Genomic DNA, 24,565 nt, shown 5'->3' on the forward strand with positions numbered 1-24,565 from the left:
ATTTGAAGAGCAGTCAGTAGTACAGATAGATGAGCATCTATTTTTTTTAAGAAGGAAAACTGAATGTTTTAGAAATATATGAGATCTGAGTTAAATCTTCTTAGAGGAAAAGTTGATAACAGATTTTACAGTCAGGATATGTATACCATGCTTCATTCTTCCTTCTATTCATGTTTTTGATCAGTTTAACAAATATAACAATAGCTGGAATAAAAACATCTGTTTGTGAGGCTAAATAGAATGGTTAGTGTGTTAAATTTATATTTTTTGATCGCTGAAATGCCTGATTTCGATTAACTGCTTATTGTATCAGTTAATTTTGTTATGATAATCCAACACAAAATGTCCATAGACCAATTGGCAGTTTGGATGACTTGTTTTCCATTTCATGTTTCATCCTCCACCCGTATTTTTAATGGAGTTTCTTGTCACATTGTAATATAATTGCAATTTTGACAATAGCATGTAAATACAATTTAGATTATCACTTACCTTTTACCATTCACCGTGTTCAAACTCTAGTTTTCTCCTTACTTCCCTAGTAAATTTTTATGAGTTGGTATATTCTAGATTAGTCTTCATTTTACTCTTTATGGGGTTTAAAGAACCTTTAATTATTAGCTTTTGTTGTTGCCTAGAGCAGTGAAAATTGTGTTGGACATGGAAGTGAACCTTTTTTTTATGGCCAGCCTAAACTCTGTAAATGGATATTACTCACAATTTAGTACCTGAGAACAGACTCATGGGAAAAGAATTCCAAAGTTTATGAAACAGTCAAATTGGCATTTAAGTGACCCTGTACATGCCATTGCTTATCTACATTGCTTTAAGCTCATTAAGTTAGCAAGATTATGTATTAAAACAAATAGTGACAGCAGACAACAAGTATTTTACCTTCAATAAATAGTTACTGTCAGATTATCAATGAAGCAGAAACTTTTGGTTTTTTCCCCCTAAAAAACCTTGCATTTAGTGCATTAAGCAAAGTACTGTGGCCACACACAGAGTCAGTCTTTTCTTTTTTATGTCTTAGTGTTTCAAAGAATGACAAATAGTCCTGCTTAAGGAGAGGGTGCTATAAAAACATAGAGCTTTTCTTGAGCATGCCAAAAATATTTGTAGATCTTCTTGATACATATAGTGCTGTTTTAATTCATGAAAGCTGAAAATAGAAATTTCCATTAGAGAGAAACAAGAGTGAGATGCAGAAAAAATTTCTATTATTTTAAAAGAGAACGGGAGAAGGGTTTCTGAAAGTCTTCACTCTGGCCTTTTCTTTGTTTTTTAATCTAATCCTTTTCATAAGTGACTGACCCTCAAATTAAATTGTGTTCTTGGGAATTCAGTCCTCTGTTGCAGTGTATTGTAATTTAGCTCAATGACCAAGGGGAGTTTCACTTGCTAATCTGTGTTGTTAAACCATAATGGAGTGTAGGAATTTAAGTTGGGTGTGGTACTTTCTAAAGAAAATGTAAAAATCGGTAGCGTAATCTCGGAGCACATTCCACTAGCCAGGACCTGTCCGAGGCAGAAACGTGGTACAAGTGTGCTTGAATCGGAGCTTACCTTTTGTCCTCTCTCCCTCTTTTGAAAGCTTTTTCATAGGAACCCAGAGTGCCTGAAGCCCTGGCTTCCTGGACAACCAACTTTATTTGACTAGTTAGTTACATCTTTTTTACTCAGGTGTTTCCAAATGCTTTTGATTTATCCCTTCTCTCGTCCCCCACACAGGAACATTTACAAAATTCCTGTTATGTTCTTACTAGATTCTGTGATGTCTGGAAATGTCACAAACCATATTTGTTAGTGACTGACTTAATGCACATGCACTAAGGCACATGACTAATGTGCCTAGAGATAGGTTAGGTATTGTGTGGTGAAAATTAATGACCATGATAAAAATAAACCAGCGTTTTTTGAGAGACTATCACAGACTAGGAATGATATATTTGTAATTTTAAAGTAAATTCTTACAAGGGTTAGAGCTAAGAGTTTATTATAATTTTTTTGAAGTCTTTCAGTGAAGCTGAAGTTGGTATTCAGTTTGTAGGTACTAGAACTGATTCTGATTCAGTCTTAGCCAACTCCAAAGTCTGTACTCTTCATACTGTGCTTATGGCTGAGGTACCCCAGACCTGTGGAGGAATTGGTAGAGAGCCCAACACTGACATACTAGATACGTGGTCAAAATGAGGGTCATAAGAGTAGGGCAGTATATAAAAGGAGACATATGTAAAATGGGGTAACAAAAAGATTTAAAAATGAAAAAAAAAAAAAAAGAAAAAAACCTGTGTAGAAAATTCTGTCTTCAAGATATTGTTAACAGATATTCAAGCATGGACAAGAAGGAAGACAGAATTCTGTCCATGAGTTGAAGAACTGCCAAATGTAACCCTGTGGTTTGTCTTGGAAACTGGTAATAGTGGACAGTGGCTGACGTCAGCCATCTGAGAGACTTTTGTTGCTTAAATCAAAACTTGTTTATGGTCAAATGAAAATTTTGAGGCCAGGCATCCTGATTCTAGAGCTGCACTTAACCACTGAGCTACAATCAGAGTCAAACACTAAGAGCTTTGAAAGTTAGAAGTCAGACAGATACACATAACCAGCAAATTCTTCTGTTGAGTAAAACAGTCCTAAAAAGCAAAGCGGAAAAAAAAAAAAAACCCATTTAGTGGGATTTTTCAGAAATGACACAGAGGGTGTGGTGCCGAATCATCTAGCAAACAATTGCCAGGGCAGTCTGAGGTGTGGAGTACCCCATATGGGTGTGCTGGCAGTGAGGATGACCACTGAGCAACCCTGTTCAGAGCGGAGATCTGTTTTGCACTGGATATGCAATGCAGGGTGAGGGTGGAGGACAGAGGAGTCAAAGGAATTTTGATTTTGAAGATGAATCTAGGGAGGTAGTGATGCTGAGTTGAGATTTGGGAACACCCAGAAGAGAGGGGATAACTGAAATATTCATAGGTGATTTCTCCAGTATTGAAAGAGAAGTTCAAATCTTTGAAGCTATACCCACTTTGGAAAGCTAATGAAGGAAAGGCCAGTGAGTAAGTTGAATTTATAATGAATTAGAGAGGAAGATGGAAATCGGAGATGGGTCAGGATGTAGAAAACTCACGGAGAGGGAACATTTCAGAGAAAAATCACGGACACTGTCAGTGGTGGCTTGCAGGTCATTAGATAACATGATCTGTGGATCCAAAGGTGATGAAGAAAGGTTATTTAGTTAGTGGAAATGTACAGCTTTAGAAGGAAAGTAGGGATGGGGTAGTACTGGATAAAGGGTTGCTCTACTTGGGAGTCGTTAATAGGCTTAATATGAAAGAAAGTTGACATCTAGTTACCAGCATTGTGTATGGATTCCAGTGGCCACTCACTTATTTTGTGACATACCCAAAATAAACCTATTACAAAACAAGGATAATATACCTCCATTCGTTGTGAGTGCTAGAAGGAGTATGTGGAAGTGTATAGCACAGAGCCTGGCACATTGCAATGCTTAATCAGTATTTGCTGATTAGATGGCAAATGGCTTGGCGCATTAAGAAAGCAGATCGTCATGCCTCTTTCCTACTTTGGGAAGCCAGGAGAGGGAAGAAGTGGAAAAGCGGAATGGAGATTTGCCACACTGACTTAGACACAGGGCTCCTCCATGCTAATAAATGTAATGTATTGTGTATAATGTTTTACTTCTTTAAAGGGCATCTGCACTTTAGCAGAGTAGAAAGAGGAATGTATGTTGGCTGGATATGGTGTTGTTGGGCAGAGTTGCAGAATTCAGGTGAGGAGAGGTTAGGAGTGAGATGATGGTAAGTTTGCTTTTGGACACCTTTTGATCTTGAAGTATCTGTAAGACTCAGGTTGAGACTTTCCGCAAGCAGTTGAATATGAGTTTGAAGCTCTGGACAATGGCCTAAAACTGTAGTATTGAACTTGTTGTAAACTATTGTTATAGTTTTGTATCTGATCGTCTATACTTAGGTATCAATTTTAGAATCTGAGCTAAACTCTCATATAAATGTATTTCATATCTAAAGACCACATAGTGTAGAAGCACTCACATCCTTTTCCTTGTTGCAGAATCCCACAGGCCCATTCCCCTCCTCACCTTCACCATTTGTGCACCACCACTCCAGCCCAGCAGTTGCCAGTTGACTTGCATCTGGCCTCTCGCATGTGCCATACTGCTGACAAGAAAGGCCACAGCACCCTGCTTGGAGTCTTTGGACCATCTTTCCTAGATGTTCACTTTGTAGAAGCACAAAGAGATAGGTAAGAATTCTTTGGTAACTTTGTTTTAAACTAGATTGCAACTGTCAACAAAATTCAGTCTTTGAGGTTCTGATTTTAAAGATATGATTCCATTCTGGGACACTAAGGAGCCATATTTGTTCTTTTCCATGGCTTTCCTAGTATGTGCCCAGACTATGTTGGTATCTCCATTTTGGACAGCATTGACAAGAATGAATCATGCCTGTCTCAGTCTGCTTTGTGTGGCTTTGACAGAATACTTCAGACAGGGTAATTTATGAAGTAAAGGAGTACGTGCGTGTGTGTGTGTGTATAAAGGAAGGAATGAGAGTAAATTCATTGTAATCATCCTTTAAAAAAATTAGGAACCTCTCTTGGGATAAGTAACCCACTCCTAGAGTAGTGGCATTAAACCTTTCATAAGGGCAGAGCCTTTGTCATATAATCAGCTGTTCAAAGTTTCATCTCTTAACACTCTTTCATTGGGAATTAAATTCCCAGCACATGATCTTTGGAGGTTGTGTTCAGACCATGGCAATAACATATTTTAAGACACCTTTAATGTAGTTGTCTAGTTCCCCAAAATGCTACATAATTATCTCATTTTCACTTCATAACAACTATGGGAATATTGAAGTGGAAATCAGTGGAAAAAATCTACAGATTTGGAACTCAAACCATCTTTTGAATTAGATTTCAGTATCACTGGACGAACTTGGGCCAGGACCATATGCAAAGGTCATTGAGTTCATTCCATTTTTCCCTGTGTCTCTGTTCCCTTTGGAGTTTGCAGTATGTTGTGAAGAATACAAAATGTGCAACGGTGTCAAAAGAGAAGGGAAAAGAGAAGGAAGCTACAATTTTTTGAAAAGCAATATTCTGAGCACGATATTGTGTGCTTTCTGTTTAACTCTGCAGCTGTAAGGAAGAAGACAGAATTTCCATTTTATTCAAGAAGAAATTTTGGCTCCATGATAGCCACAAAAACTTGCCTAAGTTCTTACGTCTGGATGGTGATTAAAATCCAAGTTTCTCTGACTTTTTCTTCACCATTTTTACATTTTTTTCTGTGTGATTTTCTCCCACCAATCATCCCTCCTGATTACATTTTAGTATTCTTGATATGTCCTACATAAAAGGGATAAAGTTTAATATCCCTCTTTTCCACTCATCAAGCCCAGTAGGGGAGACTATCACTTGCTCATCAAAAATATGAGTCTCCTGCCTTGAAGAATTCTATAGCTGATACAAATCCTAAAAAATCATCTACTGCATTTTTCAGGCATATTAAAAATATTAAATATTAGGTTAACTAGAACCTTTTTCAGCACTAAATTTTTATTTCTCTAAACATCTGAGAATAACATTTTGGTGTGTGTGCTAGTGAAACATCTGAGAATAATATTATTTATTTATTTGTTATCTTTTTAAGAAAGAGTTTTGCTGTGCAGTTCAGACTGGCCTTGAACTTACTTTGTAGTCTAGGCTGGCCTCAAACTTGCAGTGAGCCTCCTGCCTCAGCCTCCCGAGTGCTGGATTACAGGTGTGTGCCACCATGCCCGGCTGAGAATAATCACACTATCACAAAATAATTAGTGACTGACCTATATTTTTCATGGTCTATTCTAAACACATTTACTAAACAGTAAAATTTTTTCATGACTTCAGTAGTAAGTGGAACTCTCTTGCACTTTTTTCATGGTTTGAAATGACCAGTGTTTCTTGTGTGCGGTAGTCACAAGTTTCAACTTGAATCTCTAAAATGTCATTATTGTATTTATTTATTTAGCCAAAAATGCATCTTTTGGATTCACGAATCAATCATAATTTTATATATATAAAGTCTTAACTCGTAAACTCAATGTTCGCTAATTTAAAAAATGTACTTGAAGAGTTTTGGAAATTTCAAAAATGTTTTGGTATCCTGGATAAAAAGGTCAGCACAGCATTCATTGCAATGTCCTTTGAAAGGCTGAAGGTTGGAGAAAGCAAAGATACAAACATTATCTAGCAGTCATGAAAGTGTACAGTTTTTAAAATTTTAAATTTATTTTATTATTCTTTTGAAACAAATGACCAAAACTCTCCAGTTTTGAGTTGTGTCTGTGAGCACCGTGCCACCAAGAATCCTTCTGAGGACTTCACAGCTTCTGCTGGTCATACAAACTGTTAAAATGCTGGCTTCTTTCCAGTTCTAAAAATCCTTTTTTCTTCACGTAGACCTCACTTTATTTTTCCCAGAGAATCAATAAATGCTCTATTTGATAATGATAATTCTTGCCAATTTTCTCCTAAGTACTAAATAACAAGTTAATTTAAGCACTGAATATTTAATTCTCTAACATCCATCTCTCGAGGATTACCTTGCTAAACATAGCTTAACCTTTTCAAAATATATCTGTCTGCTGAGACTATGAGTTTAGACAAATGTATAATTTGCTTCTGCATTAGTAACTATTCCAAAGAAAGGTAATTATAAACAAAAAATGAATACCCTTTCCACTTAGTGGCCTTTTAACATTTTGTGTGCAGTGTACAGTTAACTTGAAAACATAATAATACTTTGGTTGTATAATTATAATGCGTTTACATTTCTGCATATAGTAATTATTATTTATAGCCAACACCAAGGTTACTTAGCGGAATGATAAGGGAACGTACTTAAGTTTATTTAAAGTAGCAAAGTGTTCTTCAAAATTATATTTATTCTGTTAAATACCAATTTTGATGAGAACTATGTATTTCATATTGAAATATTTTGTGTTGTATAGAGATGTTTATACACATTAGAATTCTTGTTATACAATTTTAGATTTTAGGCTTTAAAGTTGATGATATCATTAAAGATCATTTTACAATCATTTGAACATTTATATAATGTTAGTTTGGTGATCAACCTTCCAGACATTAGTTGTAAATGTATCTATTTAGGACACGCATGACATTCTGTAGCTTTACTTTTTCACTCGAGGTTATGTGTGAACATTTAAATTATTTCATGATATCCACTAACCAAGCTGCAGTGACACTTTGCAACAATCTATTATATGTTGTGTTTTCTTTGTACCTTCAAATTAACTATTAATTGTTTTGAATTTTTTGTCTAATGAGAAATATCTGTTATTTGTTTCTGATAAATTGAGAAAGTTTTAAATATTTTTGTCTATTTTTCTCATTTTAAGAATCACTAGCTTATATTCTGTGGAATATTTTTTATCTCTTTCCTACAGTTTCATAAGAGATCTTCTTAGACTAAAGATTTTAATTATTTTACAGGTGTACTGTAGATATGTTTCACTTTGTTGGCTTTTCAGTTTTGTTTATGTTTTATATTTTACAAAAGTTTTAATTTTTATGTAGTAAAAGTAGCAACTGCTTATCTTACAAATTTTCATCTTGGCTACTCTTAGGCTTTTATTTTATTTATTTATTTTTTGTTACCAGGAATCTAATTCAGGACCTCATACTTACCCGGCAGATGCTGTGCTGCTGAGCTATATCCCCCGTCCATATTAGGCCATTTCTAAACTTAAATTTAAATGTATTGCCATTTTTTCTTCTAGTGATTTTCTGATTTCCTTTGAAAACTAATTGATCCATTTGTAGTTTCTTGTACAAATAAGAATAAGTATTATTTCTTGAGGTGTAAATTTTAAAAATCACAATATTTATTGCCATTTTAATAATAATATGGTGTTACTTTTCTTCCTTTTAATTCTACAGTTTCTTTAGAAAAATCTAAGTCTTTTAGTTTTATCAGAACTTTCATTATTTCTCTCATGAAAACATTTAAAAAGTTTTATTTAGACTGTAAGTAAGAACTTCTGTAAAATTCTTTGGTTTCCCTTAAGTTTTTATCAAAGAGACATCCTTCATATATGTTATTTCTTACACTTTGCAGACTGTCTTCACAGGCTACTGGATTTTTCTGTGTACTCATCTTTGAATGAAGCTAGGTCATTCTCGGTTACCCAAAGTTGATATAGGATAGATTTCCTTCCTATGCTTTGTCTGTTCGTTTTGGAGTCATTAGAATACTGCTTTTAAATGTAAAGTAGGAGAACTGATGATACAAGTTTATATAAGCAGTTCAATCATTTGAAATCACGGAGGGTGTTTCAGGTAGAAGAGGCAGGATATGAAAAGTTTGGCTCAACAGTTTTTGTTAAAACTATTGTCGTAAGGATGATCTTTTCTTCCTGGATTTTTTTAATATGGTAAAGATTATTATTGGCTTTTCTCTGCACACACATAGCTATTCCATATATAGTGTGTGCTTTACAGCAATGACTTTATAGATATCATTTTGACAACCTACATTTGTTCAAATAATACATATTTTAAAGTATAAAGAAAAGTTCATTAGTAATAATTTTGACTGTCTCTACTACTTAAAAATTACAAATCAATAGTATGTATCTATTGAGAGATTTTATGCAAATGCACCAAATGATGGTATGTGGTAGGAAAACACAAAATTATATAACAGAAAATGCACAGAGGCTCACTACATTTATTTCATGTTGTTTTAACAGCACCTCTTTTTAGCAGGTAAATAATCCCTTTTCTCAAATGAAGAAAATAAAACATAGCAATTAAAAGATTAGTCCATAATTATATAACTGGTGAAATCTAGAATTTTTCTCAGCTTGTTCTGATTCTAAATGTGGTTTCTATTATACCTCTTTGCTTTATACATTTGTGAAACATCCTCTCACTTTTTCTCCTCATGCTTTGTCCTGAATATTCATCCTCATCCTGTTTTTAATACTGACCTAAGAACCTAAGGAGCTTTAGTTGCATAAAGGGAGACGTTATTTTCACTCACTCTTGGTAGTTTGTATCTGCTCCCTTATGGCCCAGTTTTGGAAACAGACCTTCTGCCTAAATTGTGGCAGGGATTCTCTCCTCCTGTAGTTTATTCCCTCACTAAACACTGAAAATCCTGTTTCTGAGTCTAGGCTAGAGTTAGGAGGCTCTCCTGATGTTAATTATCCAACTATGGAAGGCTTTGGGCTTTCTGAATATTGCCTGATTTTATATTTTCTGCTGCCCACTGCTCCCCAAGAGAATGTGCAGTTGTCTCATGCTAAACCTTTGTGATGACACTTGTAGATCATTATCACCTGAGGTCTGTCATTTCATTTATAATATTGTGCTTTATTTCCTGCTTTTATTCCCCTACCAATGTGGATATTAGGGACCCATCTTCCTTTCACTCCTAATTTCCCATACATTTCTTGGTGGTCAGAATAGTCCGTGTCCCATTCCCAATTTTTACTTGGTCTTGTTCTTCACTACATAATCTAGATAGTGACCTAAGATACTAAGACAAAGAGCATCAGATAATATCTGTTTGAAGTCAGCTGGTGATATGTGTCAGAAGTACAGATATTGAAGCCATTACGTATCTTAGCATCCTCCTACCCAAAACTTCATAGGCTGAGGTACCTAGATCACAGGTGTGGCAATTAAAACTAGAATCTGTTATAGTTTTTAAATAATCACTTTGAATATAGCCCCATCAATATGCCTCAAGCAAGATTTTAAATATACCAGTTGGGATAATAAAAAAACAACCCACTTCATATGCACTATCATTATTTGATAAGATATTAGATTTGTACATTTTATTTTATATGGAAATACCAACACAAGTAATTATTTACAAATTTGTTTTCATAACTCCAATATGTAAAAGTTGGATTTTTAAAAAAGTAAAACAATGACATTCCACCAGATGTCACTGTTTGCATGTAGCAATGAAGTCACAATGATTTTAAAAATAAGATTTTCCCCTTCCTAATCATATTTTGTAAAAAAAATTCTACATGGTTAACATGTATTTTTCTATAGACTCACAATTCAAACAGTATTCACTGATTTTTTAAAAAGTTTAAAAAATATTCACATACCTCTTAGGATTTTACAGAAAAAATTTGCAATACTAAAGAAAATTATTTATACACCTAGGAACAAACTGCTTTTTAGACAACATTTCTCTGTAAGTCACTGTTTTTCAAATTGTGGGTTCTGAACCCATAAACGGCTCATGACGTCGGTTTTAGTGGTTTCCTATGAGTATTTTTAAAAAATGGAGTCTGCAACAGTCAATTGCATGCATTACTTGAAACTTTTGTATATAAGTATTCTTAGAATTTCTCTCTACACATTTTCTGTGAGTTACCTAAAAGTGTCTGTCTGTTGCATTCTGTGAATTCCTCGGGTTTTATTCCCCCAGGAGCAAGGTATGTTTTTTAAGGAAGAGAATGAAGTGATGACGCAGGGCCACACCGTTAGAGTCACACCAAGGTTCTCGTTTCACCGGATTTACCTCACAGTCACCTTTGGGCAACTCACAGATGTGAGTAGAGATATTTTAGGAGAGTTCACAGCTTAGAACAGCGTGTTCCAAACTTCTTTGACAGCATCTCACGATAGGAAATGCATTTTATATCTGGCCTCCTGGAAGACCTGTGTTCCTGGAAGGGGTTTAGTTTAGACTTCCCTCTCAGAGAGGTGGGCTTGTTTCCTCCAGTGCACCCTCTCCCTGATGATGACAACGATGGTTATAACATCATGTACTTACCGAGATGTTCTCTGTGTCAAGCTCTTCATGTATTATTTTTAAGAATTAGTTTCTGGAAGACTCAATCGGTGTCACTGCTCATAGGTGAGGAAGCTATGGTTTAACAGGGAAAGTGTCCCACCTTACTGTCTAAGTCTGTTTCCTGTTGTAACAGAATACCTGAGTCTGGTTAATTCACACAGAGAGGAGATTTATTTTGACTTGTGATTCTAGAGGCAGAGAAGTCCAAGATTGCGTACCTGCCTTTAGTGAGAGTCCCATACCACTTCAGCTCCCGGAAGAAAGAGGAAGGACAAGAGGCTTGTGAGCAAGAAAAAAAAGGGGGACAAATGCTCGTAATAGTTGATCCAGAAAGGGCGTGATCTATTCACGAGCACTTTACCCTTATGATACCAACCGCCCAGGAGGCCCACCTCCCAGCTCTGCTGTTTTGGGGTCCAATTCTAAATATGGGTTTGGTGGGTACAAGTAATATCCGAAACAGCTCCAACAGGGCATAGCAGGTGGCTGGAAGGGGACTGAAACCTAGCTGTTCATCTCATTCCCCTCCCCAAACCTTGTCTTTTCTCTTATAATTCTTCCTTGAGTTTCCAGAAGATAAAAATCATCTCAGGTGTCAGGCAAGAATATAAATTTTTAGTTCCTATATCCTAAATCTACTGAATTCAAAATCTCTAAATAAAGGATCTGGAAAGCCGTAGGTGTAGACAGGTGTTGAGGAGATTCTTACACACAAGCCGTTTTAGGAAAGACTGTAGAACATTGGTGGTTCTGGAACTGCAGAGTGCTTTGGAATCACCTGCAGACCTGCTCAGGCTCCCCCCTGAGCTTCTAATTCATTTTGTCTGTGATGGCCCAGTAGTCTGTACTGTGAACCAGTTCCTATGTGAAGCTTCTGTTACTAGTTCGGGAATGCACATTGAGAGCCACTGCCGTGCGTTGTGTTGTCCTATGATTCTTGATTCCCCAGGGCAGAACCGGGGGCTGGCTTTAGCTAAGACTTTTTGTCCAGCCCAGATTTAGGACCTACAATATTTATTCAGTGTCTACTGTATTCATATCCTTTAGAGGCAGAAACTTTTTACCCACTTTTTACCCACTTTTTACAATAACTTAAAGAAGTTATACAGAATAAAGGGAAATATGCGCTATAGTGAAAGAACGATCAAGCACAGCAGGAAAACAAAGAAGAAAGAGATGAATTTTGACCTGGAAGAGGAAGGTTTGAAAGAGTTGAGATCTGAAAGATTGCTCTTCTCATTTTCAGATAATAGGTACTAAGTCTGTTTTTTCCTATCGCTACTGTAGTAATTGCAGCACTTGGAGCACTTTTTAGATAGAAAATAAAGGTTTGGTAAGGATTTGGGTGAAGTAGGGTTTTTGATACCTGTAGTGCCTGGTCTGTGGTAGAGCACCCTGGTGGGCTCAGGAGCTTGGGTAGTAATGTGTGTGTAGTCATTAAAGTGTTTGAAGAGGGGTTAATTTTCATAACTCTAGCAGGAGTATGTGGAGTGAATTGGTAGAAAGAAAGTCTGGAGGTAAGGAAGCAGCAAAGATCATTTCATAGGAATCTAAAGAGAGAAGATGCAGTGGAGAGAAGAGACACTGGAGGGAGAGTGAACAGAATGCGGGATTATGGCCAGAGGTGGAGGTGAGGTTGGGCATGGAGAGATTTTTCAGTTTGAATCACTCAGGGGCTGTTACTCCATTTCTTTAGAAAGAAAGAATGAAGCAGGGAAAATACAAGGAGAAGTTTCCAGGTAAGTGATTCAGCTTTGTCATACAGAAAGAGTTGCAAACCTCAGGTGGTCTTTCCTCTGTGTTCCCCCATTGGTGTCTGCCAGAGCTATGCACTCCGGAATGTCTGGTGAACTCTTCCACTTTCTTTCTTTTTTTTTTTATCGGTACCGGGGATCGAACTCATGACCGTCTGCTTGCAAGGCAGGTGCTTATGTCGCTGAGCTAAATCCCCAGCCCTCTTCCACTTTCTTTATGACCAGTCAAAATTTCTGTTTATGCTTTTGAATGTGACAGACAGTGAAAAAAACGTAAATGATTTTAGGTACTCTGTCTTTGGCTTTTAGCTAAAGAATAGCGCACCAGTCCTTCAAGGTAGCTTCTTAGGTCAGTCTGCTCCTCACCACTGCCATCCTGTCCCTACAACCCAGTCTAAGAGCTACTTTATTAATCCTGATGTCTCCACACTCTGGAACTTTTGTCTTAGTTCCTAGTCCTGACCCTGTTGTGTTTTCTTGGATATATCTGTCAAGATTCAGTTGCAGAAAACAGAAACATCCTTAGCTGTTTGAAGCTAAAAGAGATTGAGTAATGGCAGTGCAGTGTGTACAAAATCAATGGAAAAGTGACTGTGAGTCAAAGAGGGCTCCTGGAAACACTGCATCAGCAGAAGGTTTGTTTGCCAAGGAAACTTCTCCTTGTGGCAGTCAGGAAGGCAGGGAGTTGAAAGCCCATACTGACAGCATAGCAATTTTACTGACATTGAGTGGCTTCTGCTGTCACAGCTTTTGACTTGGGAGCCACACTACGTCTGTCTAGTATGCTCACTGGTAAAATAAAAAAGGCAACCCATGAAGAAAGCAGCTGGAACACTGCTACGGAAGAGTTCTGACTGTGTCTGCCAACAGAAACATCAGAACCTTCTGCCTTCTAAATTTCACGTGTGCATCTGGGCAATGGATCCCAAGTCACGTCTAGAAATGCAAGACAGTTTTTAACCTCTTATGTTGGCAGTTCAGGAAAGCATGTTAGGAGGAACAGAGTGGGTGTTCAGTGGCAGTGTATTTAACTTCTCTTTGAGTTCACAAGTTTGATTAGGTGAGTGAGATAAGATGCTTATTTTCATAAGTGAATTTCAGCAAAGTACTATCTTTACCAGCTTGACTCTGCGTGGGTCTGTTTCCTAAGATTTGGTAAGATGAGCTTTAGGAGTTTCTGAATTTTGTAAAAAACAAATCAATAATGTCTGGGTACTCTTTGTTTTCAGAGTCAGTGGCTCATAAAGTTATTGTCTGTTCATATATATGAAAACGTTAGCGGACCAATAGGTCTAAATGCTTCCATGTGAAATTGACAGAACTGTAGGTCTACTGTACATTTATTTTGTTTTCATTTTACAATAGGTTTTGCAATACAACAATTGATATGTTTTTCAAGCAGTCTATAGGCCAAACATTAATAATACTTTCAGTCTTTAAATTTTGATTTATGTCTTCTCTTTAAAATTAAGACATTTTGTGATTTTTTTGTGTATGTGTCTCCTAATACGTTCTTAGGTATTTGCAGCTTGTATCTAACAAGGAAAGAGCTTATGTCAATATAGTTTTTTTCTTGTCCCATGCAAGATATGAATCGACAAAGGAAACTATAATGTGAGGAGGGCATTTTATTTAGGGTGAGTCTCTGCTCCAGTCTAAGAAATGAAACTTTTGAGCAGATATGATGGTGCAGACTAAGGCAGAAGGATTACACATTTGAGGCCAGCTTGGGCAATTTAGGGAGACCTTAAAATGAAACAAAAAGAACTGGGGGTGTGGCTCAGTGGTAGAGCACTCCTGGGTTTATTCCACGGAAACCCCCACCTTCACATACCACAAAAGAAATGAAACTTGCTGTGTGCTTGGACCAGGGAGTGGATTAGAAATCAGATGACAGAGAAATTTTAATCACTTCTGTAATTAGACTTTCTTAAGGTAAACTTTCTGTTCCAGCATCATGAAACTATGTCATCACAGAGTTACTTCTAAAATGTCTTCAGATCCAAACATAAATTATTTTTGTATTATTTATCACTTTGGATTATTTGACTTCTTTACAACCTCTGCATAATGCAGATGTCAGAGGTCAGTGTTTGTTTCAATAGAGGTACAAAGAGAGAGCAAGTATTTTTTGCTTTATCAATGACTTTAAAAACAAGTATATTGCTATTGTCACATTGTAGACTACTGTGTGGAATTCCTGTTACGGATGAAAACCAAAAGAGTATCAGCATTCCTCCAGAACCATCAAGGCTGCCTCCTGAAACAGCGCAGAGACTTAGATGGCGTTTTCACAAACCACACCTGGAACTCTTGGGACAGGAAGTAAGAACTTTCTTTCATATTAGTGTTCTCCATCTCACAGGTTCTCAAACTTTCTGGTTTAACACTTGTAAAAATTATTGAGGACACCAGTAATTGTTTATGTGAGCTATATCTATTGACATTTGCAATGTTAGAAATTAAAACAGAACATGCTAAAGTATTTGTTAAAAATAGGAACAATAAAGTCATATATGTTATATAGGTAATGTATTTTATGAAAAATGATTGTGTTGGATTCCTCTGGTGTCATGGTGTGAAAGCATGTGTCTTTAGTGTACTGCTGAGAGCCTCCGACTTGCTAGGCCACCTTCTGTGACTTCTATTGGCCGTGTGCTTTATGCGAAGGACCCTGGGAGACGCTGAAGTCACATAATGGCCATTTTCTCTAACAAGATGCTTTACTCATAAGTCACGTTAGCATTGCATCCCAGAGGGTGGGCTGCTTGGAAGAAAGCGAGTTCATACTCTGTACTCCTCTATTACATCCCTGATGGTGGGGCCTGCTAGAAGAAAGTTCACTCTCTGGGGCTCCTCCATTGCATCCCAGAGCACGGGGCTGGCTGCAAGACAGTGAATTTGTGCTCTGGGCCTAATTCATTTCTCCCTGGACAGTGGGGCTGCCTGGAAGAGTGTAAGACCGACAGGAACCCCAAGACCCAGGACAACAGCCCAGCACACAGATGCACACACACCTTTGGAGGACATAGTAACCAGCAAGGCCAGTAATGTGGAAGCCTCTAAAGCAGTATCCAGGGGACAGCAGACAGACTCTGGAGACCTCCACTGACAAAACACCAGTCGCAGCCACCACATCCAGAGCCAGAGTTAACTCCATACCCAGCACATCTTTGGGATGGAACCTGGACTTATCACAGAACTGAGAACACCAGAAGAAGGTGGGTTCTTGGGATAGCTATAAACAACCAACTACATCTGGAGGACATGCTTGAAGAATGGACATCTTTCCTCCTCAAAAGAGGCTTTAATGCTAATGGCAGAGCTATATATCACTGGAGGTTGGTGGGCATCAACATAGAAGACAAAAAAAAAAAAAAAAGATAGAGACTGTAGAGAATGGCAAGACGCACAGGTGGAGTGTGGCCCCAGACTCCCGGCCCACCCAGTACAGGGCTGGGACTCAATGAGGTAGATGAAGTTGGAAGACAAATACTGGAACTTTCTGAAATGATAACAGAAGTGAAAAAAAACAGTGAAAAAGGCTATAGAGACAATGTTCTCTCAGGTACAGAATGACATAATGTTAAAAATCGGAGATATTAGAGAAGACACAAATAGAAGATGATCTTAGAAAAGGATGGAAATAAAAAATGCTCAATGTAAGACAGAAATTAGAATCCATGAAACAGATCCAAGCAGAAATCTAGATTTTAACCTCCATTGAAAGTATATGCAACAGACTGAATGAAGGAAAGGACAGAATTTCAGATCTTAAAGGCATAATTGCAGCTAGTGATCATGAAAAGAAAGATATCTCAAAATAGCAAGCAATCAAGAGAAGTCAATCTAACAGCTACAAGATGAAGCAAAGAAGAATAACACAACATAAATGGGGTCAATGAGAAAGCTGGAGGCAGCACAAAATACCCATAGCAGTCATAATATATGTGCATATAATACAAGAGTACCCATCTATATAAGATAGTTATTCGTAGACATGGAAAATCAAGTGAGCAATAAAACAGTTGTAATGGGAGACTTCAGTACCCCATTGTCACAGAAAGACACTCGGTGGAAAATCAGCAACGAAATATCGGAGCTGAAGCAAACCTGTGAGCAAATGGAGTAAATAGGGAGAAGCCACAAGCCAGGGTTACACACCAGCAGCCCAGAGAGACCCAGTGAGTCCAGTGTGGGCCTGGAGAAGTCACACCACTGGGGGAGCATCAGTGAACCACTGCGTGGTCCCTGTCTCCACCACTCCAGGAACCCTGGACCTGGTGCTTAGTCCAATCCACTGTCCTGAGGGATTGGCAGATAATGCAGGAAGTACCCAGGATACAGCAGTGGGCTGATTTGGAGGAACACAGGAAAATGTCAAGATGAGTAAAATACGATCTTGGATCTCCAGTCCACACAGAACAAAGTATTTCAGTAGCCATTCTTACATAATTGTAGATATTTTTTAACAATACAACAAAATAATTTTCTTTAACAATGTGCCATGATTTAATGAGTTGTATTTTCTTGAGCATTAGTTGGGAGATTTTCTGGGGGAAGCAGGAGAGTCACCTTTCCTTATTCTTACTGTGCACTGCAGCTAAAAATAGTGGATATTATAAATGTAAGAAGACTCTAAAGGTGAGATGAGAAGGAACATTGATTGTGAATGTTGGGACCCAAGGAATGATGTGATAGTCAATTAGTTTTTGGATTTTCTTTGTTTCTTGAGTTGAATAGGTTGATAATGTGTACCAACTGGTAAAGGCAACCATGGGATACTTAAACTTTTGTATATGATGTATTTCACTTTATTGTCTAAAGATGAATCCATTTTCTTATAAGTGACAAGTTTATCCTTATGGCAGAGTAGTACTCCATTTTGCATAAATATCACACCTTCTGTACCCATTCATCTCTTGGTGCTTCCAAGCTTTATATATAGGCTGCTTCCAAGATTTAGCTATTATGAGATATGCTGCTATAAAATATGGATACCTGTCTCTCATTGTAATATCATGTCTTTATCTCTTTTGGGAAGATACTTAGAAGAGAGAGACATGGGTCAAATGGAATTTAGTTTTTAGTGCTTAGAAGAATCTCTATACTGATTTACACAGTTGTTGTACCAGTTTAAACTCCCGTCTGTTATATAGAAGGGTTGCTGCTTCTCTGCAGCTGTATTATCATTTGTTATTTTTTGATTTCTTGATAATAGCCATTCTTTTTATAGTATGATGGCATCTCAATGTTGTTTTAATTTGCATTTCTCTAATGACTGGATGTTGAATATATTTGCATGTATTCATTGACTTTATAAATCTTCTGAGAAATGTCTATTCATCTCAGTTGCCAGTGTTTTGACTGGATTTTTGTTTTGGTGGGCCTGATTTTTAAAAATATTTTTATTTTGAAAACAGAAAAAAGGATAAAAATGATACAGAACTAAAAAAAAAGAAATAGGAAATTAACAATTAGTAATATATTGCCTATTGTTATCTTGAAAGTAGTTGTTCAGATTACAAGATTTAGGCATAAAAATGATCAAACAGTCAGACAATGAAAAGCACAAACTTTTTTTGATGAACAGAGATTAGTAGTATAGCTTTCTATTTTGTATATATTTAGGTACACACATATATATGTATACACATGTATAATTGTTTCCTTCTATCTTTTCTCCTTTTACCTATCCTGGTTGTTTTTTCCTTTTGAGCACTTTCTTTCCCTTTTGTTTTCACAATATCTATTATACATTTTGGATCTTATTTACTTTTATTTACACTAGGGAGACAATGTAATATTTATAATATTTATACATGCAAGTCTGATTAATTTTACTTATGAGTATGGTCTCAAGTTGCAACCATTTACCTATAAAAACCTCAATTTATCCTTTTTCATAGCTGAGTAATACTCCGTTGTATAAAAATACCAAATTTTTTTATCCATTCTGAGGTTGATGGTCCATTTGGGTAGTTTCTAAGATTTAGCTATTACAAATTGTGCTGCTATAAACATGGATGCACATAAACTTCTGTGGCATGATGTTTTCATTTCTTCTGGGAAAATACCCAGAAGAATAATAGCTAGATTGAATGGGACATGCAATCCTGGTTTTTAAAGGGATCTTCGTACTGATTTCTATGGTGGTTGTACCAGTCTACACCCCACCAACAGTGGACAAAGTTCCTTTTCCTCCACAGTATTTGTTATTGGTTAATTTCTTGATGACATCCATTCTTTCTAGAGTGAGATGGATTCTCAGTATTGTTTTAATTTGTATTTCTTGAACGAACAGTGATGTTCAACATTTCTTCATATATTTATTTACCATTTGTATTTCTTCCTCTGATAAATGTGAGTTCAACATCTCAAATGCCTATTTTAGGATTAGGTCTTTGAATTTGAGGGACTTGATGTTTTTCAATTCTTTGTATGTTCTGGGTATTAGTCCTTTTTCTTGGGACAGTTGGATAAAATTTTTCCCATTCTGTGGGTTTTCTTTTCATTTGTTGGTGATTTCTTTTGATGTGCAAAAACTTTTTTAAGATGAGATCCCAGTTGTTGATGCTTTGAAATACTTCTTGTGCAGTTTGGGTTTTGTTCATGAACTCTTTGCCTTTGTTGTTTGTGTTCTGAAATGCTATTGATTTTTAAGTGTTGACGTGGTATCCAACTACACTACTGAATTTGATTATTAAATCTAGAGGTCTTTTTGATATGTTTTTTGAGGTGTTCCATGTAAAGTATCATACCTTCAAATAATGATAATTTAACTTGTTCCTTTTCTCTCCTTACTCCTTTTGTTTCTCTCTCTTGTCTAATTGCTCTGAATAATTTTTCCAGAACTATATTGAATAAGAGTGGTGACAGTGAACATCCTTGTTTTGTACCTGATTTTACTACCCGATAGAACATGTTTAAATAAATGCAAAGGGATTGAAATTATCCCATGCATATTATTCAATCACAATGCAATGAGACTTGAAATTAATAATATAGAAAGTGCAAATGCTTCAAAAACATGTGGAAATTAAATAGCATCCTGTTGAGCAACCAATGGGTCACAGGAAATTAAAGAAGAAATTAAACAATGCATATAGTCAAATGAAAATATAACTTACTGGAGCCGTGGGACACAATGAAAGCAGTGAAATCTCACATCAGGAAAACAGAAGGAGCACAAATAAACAACCAAATGCCGCATCTCAAACGTCTAGAAAAAGAAGAACAAGTCAAGCCAAAAGAAGGGGAGGAAATTACACAGATCAAAGCAGAAATTAACACAGTTGAGATTAGGAAAACAATATAAAGAATTAATGAATTTAAAAGTTGGTTCTTTGAAAGAGTAAATCAAATTGATAAAGCCCTATTCAACCATATCAAACAAAAGGAAAGAAAAATCTCAAATTCTTACAATAAAGGGTGAAATCACTACAGACCCTATGGAAATACAGAAGAATATCAATACATACTTCAAAAACTTTTGCTCTCATAGGATTGAAAATATAACAGAAATGGACAGATTCCTAGGAACATATGAATTGCCAAAGCTGGATCAAGAAGATATAAAACTTCTGAACAACCCAATATCAGTTAATGAAACTGAAAATACAAAACACTTACCAACAAAGAAAAGCCCAGATCCTGATGTATTTACAGCTGAATTCTACAAGAAATTTAGAGAAGATTAGCTCCCATACTCCTCACACTCCTTAATGAAATTGAAAAGGAAGTAATTCTCCATAATTTATTCCAGGAGGCAAATATTATCCTGATACCAAAAGCAGAATAAGATCCAACCAAAAAAGAGAACAATAGACCAATCTCTCTAATAGTATAGATACAAAAATCCTCAAGTAGATACTAACGCAGAGAATGTAGCAAATTATCAAGAAGGTTATACACCGTGACCAGGTGTATTTTTCCAGGTGGGATTCATCCCAGGACTTCAGAGATGACTCAACATACACAAATCAATAAATGTAACACACCATATCAGCAGAACCAAAGATAAAAATCATATGATAATCTCAATAGATGCAGAAAATCTTTTGATAAAATTCAACACATATCCATGGCAAATAGAGAAAATCAGAATGGAACATCTTTATCTCAAACTGACAGAAGCCATCGGTGACAAACCAACAGCCAACATCATGCTAAATGGACAAAAACTGAAAGCTTTCAACCTAATTAATCTTAAGTAGGCTTGTTTGCATCATCTAGCAGCTATTGGATCCATTTTTACGTTCTCTTGCTGCTTTAAAGATATTTTTGAATAATTTGTTATATATGTTAGCCCTTCCCTTACACTGTGTCATCATCACTTGTGCTGATCATTCTTACAGTGGAGTTTTTAATCCTGTGGTTTCTGTTTGATACTTTTCATAGACTGAACCTTTTTGCTAAAGTGTTCATTCAAATTTTGTATCATTAGTTTAGATAAGTCTTTTTCAGTAGTGTCTTTTGTTTTTTTCATTAAATCTGTTACCTGTTTAATTATATTATATTTGAACTTAAAAAGAACATTATTGATCTGTTTTTTAATCCATTTTTGTCCTTTTCAATTATTCAGCTATGTGACTTTTGATTTTCTTTGCCTCAGTGTCCCAGGGATTTACTTTGAGAGAGTTCAGAGATTTTGGAGATATTTTTTTTACCATGTCTTCTCATGTTTCTATTTTGGTGTGTGTGTGTGTGTGTGTGTGTGTGTGTGTGTGTGTGTGTCTGCACGTGTGCATGTATGTGTGTGTATTATGTACTGAGGTTTGAGATTGCATATAGTGGAAAAACTTTGTCACATTTATGAAGATCTCCTTAGTGTCTGCTTTTCAGTGGTATACTCTGGACATAACCAACTGTAAGCCTTTCCTATACCCTATGATCTGACTGCTTTCATTAATTTGCAGCAGTATTGATTCAGCACCGTTTCTGGGAATGGTTTGCTGTATCATTCATTAATGACACAAACCCAATCCAGATATTGTTATGCAAATAAAACCTAATAATAGCAGCACTTTTACCACCTGAAAACAATAACAAACTCAGCAGGAATAATAACATCAAAACAAGACTTGGTATTAGCACATCATAAGAACCAGTAATGTACCTTAGCCATAGGAAAGAGATATATAATTATCATGTAAACCCTAAGAAAAACCAATTATTGACATACTATAAATATCTACTAGCATTATCAAAGAATTCAAATTAATAACTTAGAGTTAGCTATCTAAGATTAATAAGCTTAATAGTTATAATACTAAAAATTAGAGGGGGTGGGAAATTGGAAAATAAAGATTTGAAAAATTAAGCAATAAAAGACGAGGAGGAGAGAAAGGACCCTAGAAGGAGCAAAAGGAAATAAAAGAATTAAAGGTAGCAGAAAAATAGCAAGAAGAGAAAGGAGAAAAATAAGAACAAGAAAGAAAACAATTTTATTTATTTATTTATTTATTTTTCATTTTTATCGGTACCAGGGATCGAACTCACGACTGCCTGCTTGCAAGGCAGGCGCCTATGCCGCTGAGCTAAATCCCCAGCCCCAAGAAAACAATTTAAAGTAAAAGAAATAAATATAGGAAAAGGAACACCCCCCCCCAACAACAAAAACAAAAACTAAAAAAGAAAAAAAGAGAAAGAAATGAGTCAAAATTATTCCTCTGATTTTTGAATGAATGCATTCTTTCCATGAAAGTCACTGTTTCCTCTGCCTAGTTTTATGGCCTGTGTGTTTGTGAGAAATTCACTGTCATGGTCCTCTCTGTGCACCCCAGGTTGTAGCACCTGTCCACACTGAGGCATGAGCTTGCTCACGTCGTTAGGTGAGGAAGGCAATCAGACTGCCAACCTGTGCTGCATGTGGGCAGCAGAGGGCTGGGGGTTTCAGGCAGACCACTGCAATTAATGCAGACCCAGCTGCCTGAAATGCCAGGCCTGATTTCTCACGACAGGGTGGGGCCCCATGTCCACTGAGGCCTGAGTTAAACTGGGGAGTCCAGGTCTGTGTCTAGCTGGCACCCTTCCTGTGACTGTTTCTCATGGCTGGCTCTCACACACTCTGGGTGGGCAGCGCTGGGACTCCTGATAGAGTTTTGTAATCGTTCTGCGGCTCAGTCTTACTCAACCTCTTCCCTAAACTGCACCTGATTAAACTCTCTTTGGCAGTATGGTGGGTGCTGCTCTTGATTTCTTTTCTAATTCTAGCCTTCCATGCAGAGTAAAATCCCACACTGCTTTTACAGTTTAAATAGCTATGCACGTTTCTTGGAACTGGTGCTGCTGGCCTGTTTCATTGTTTTCCTTGGAGCTTGTGGCCCTCAGAGCTGACCTTGTGTCTGGAGACTCCTCCCAGGGGCCTGTGGTGAGCTTTCTAGATGGCTTTGTCCCTTTCTCTGTGTTGTGTTGCATTTCTCTAGCTTCTCTGTCACTTCTAATTTTCCTGTCACTTTTTTCCCAGTTCTTGGAGCTCTATTTCTTTTATCTTTTTCTTTTTTGTCAAGTTGTTCTTTTCCAGGTGTCTGAATTATAGTTACTGGAGAAGCTTTATTCTGCTGCTGATCACTACTCTGCCATTTTCTCTTCATCCCCAGTGGCAGAAACTTTTTTCAAAGTATGGAAAGAAATATCTGTGAACTCAGTCTCCCATATTCAGAAAAATGTCTTCCAGGAATGAAAGTAAATGAAGACATTCTCAGGTGAAAGCAAATAAAGAGAATTTGTTGCCATCTAAGAATGACCAAGGAAAGGAAAATAATAAAAGAAGAAACCTTGGATCATCTCGAAGGAACAAAGAATGTACAAAGACAGAACGTTCATAACTTTCTTTTCTTGAGTTTTCTAAATTATGCTTGCCACTTAAAGCAAGAATTACCACAGTGATATGATTGTATGTAGAAGAAATAATTATAAAAGGGAAGAGTCATAAAAGGAGATAAGGTTTCTCCATATCACTCAAATTGGGAAAATGATAATGTTAGTACAGTGATATTATATTTATATAATGTAATAAATACCAGAGCAACAAATAAAAGGCTATACAAAGAGATGTACTCAAAAATAAAAGTGTAATTCTAAAATATGTTTAGGTAACCTACAAAAAGGCAGATATAAAATAAAAATTGTGAAAATGATAAAAAATAGAAATAAAATGGCAGATTTAAGCCCTAAATTAAATTTAAATGGTCTAAATGCACTAATTAAATGACAGACTAATTAAATGGCACAAGGGACTAAAACTGTGCGGTTTCTACAGGAAACGGACTTGAAATATAATGTAGCCAAAATGAATGTTAAAGTGTGCAAAAGGATATATCATGCAACCATTAATTAAAGAAGTGTGTGGAGTAGCCATATTAATGTCAGATAGACTTCCAAGCACAGGAAATTATTAGATAGAAGAGGGCATTATATTATGATAAATGTGAGAATACAACAAGAAGACATGGTGTTTGCAAAATGTACACACACAATAGCAGAACTGGTAAATATGTAAAACAAAACTAATGTAACTGACAAGGAAATAGGCAACTCTGTGGTTACAGTTGAAGACTTCAGCATCTTCCTTTCAATAACTGATAAAAGAGAAAATCATCAGGGATATAGAATAACTCAACATCTAGTCAGAAAACACTAAATCCAAAATTTCGAGAATACATTTTCTTTTCTGTTACCACAAAACAGGTATCAAGATAGAATAGATGCCCCATAGAATCTAACTGAAAATAAAAAACAGGAAAACAATAACAAAAGAACTCCATGGGGAATCCACACAATGCTGTTATAAATAATACGTGAGTTAAAGTAGAAGTTTCAATAGATTTAAAAAATATAGTGAACAGAATGAAATGAAGATATAGCACATCAAAAATTGTGGAACACAGCTAATGCTTACAGTAGAAACAAAAGAGTCTCAGATCAATAATTTAAACACTTA

At 36.4% G+C, this 24,565-nt stretch overlaps 1 protein-coding gene across 1 annotated transcript in view; it reads left to right on the plus strand.

The window, feature by feature from the left end:
• Ttc6 (tetratricopeptide repeat domain 6) overlaps window positions 1-24,565 on the plus strand; it is a 222,464-nt gene that overhangs the window by 94,923 nt on the left and 102,976 nt on the right. Inside the window, exons 6-7 of the mRNA XM_063246763.1 lie at window positions 4,087-4,278; window positions 14,805-14,946. Coding sequence (XP_063102833.1) covers window positions 4,087-4,278; window positions 14,805-14,946 — 334 coding nt within the window. The remainder of the gene's footprint in view (window positions 1-4,086; window positions 4,279-14,804; window positions 14,947-24,565) is intronic.

Source organism: Cavia porcellus, unplaced genomic scaffold, assembly GCF_034190915.1.
Source record: "Cavia porcellus strain 051 isolate PalLab524CR breed Dunkin Hartley unplaced genomic scaffold, mCavPor4.1 scaffold_1, whole genome shotgun sequence".
NCBI classification, from domain to species: domain Eukaryota; kingdom Metazoa; phylum Chordata; class Mammalia; order Rodentia; family Caviidae; genus Cavia; species Cavia porcellus.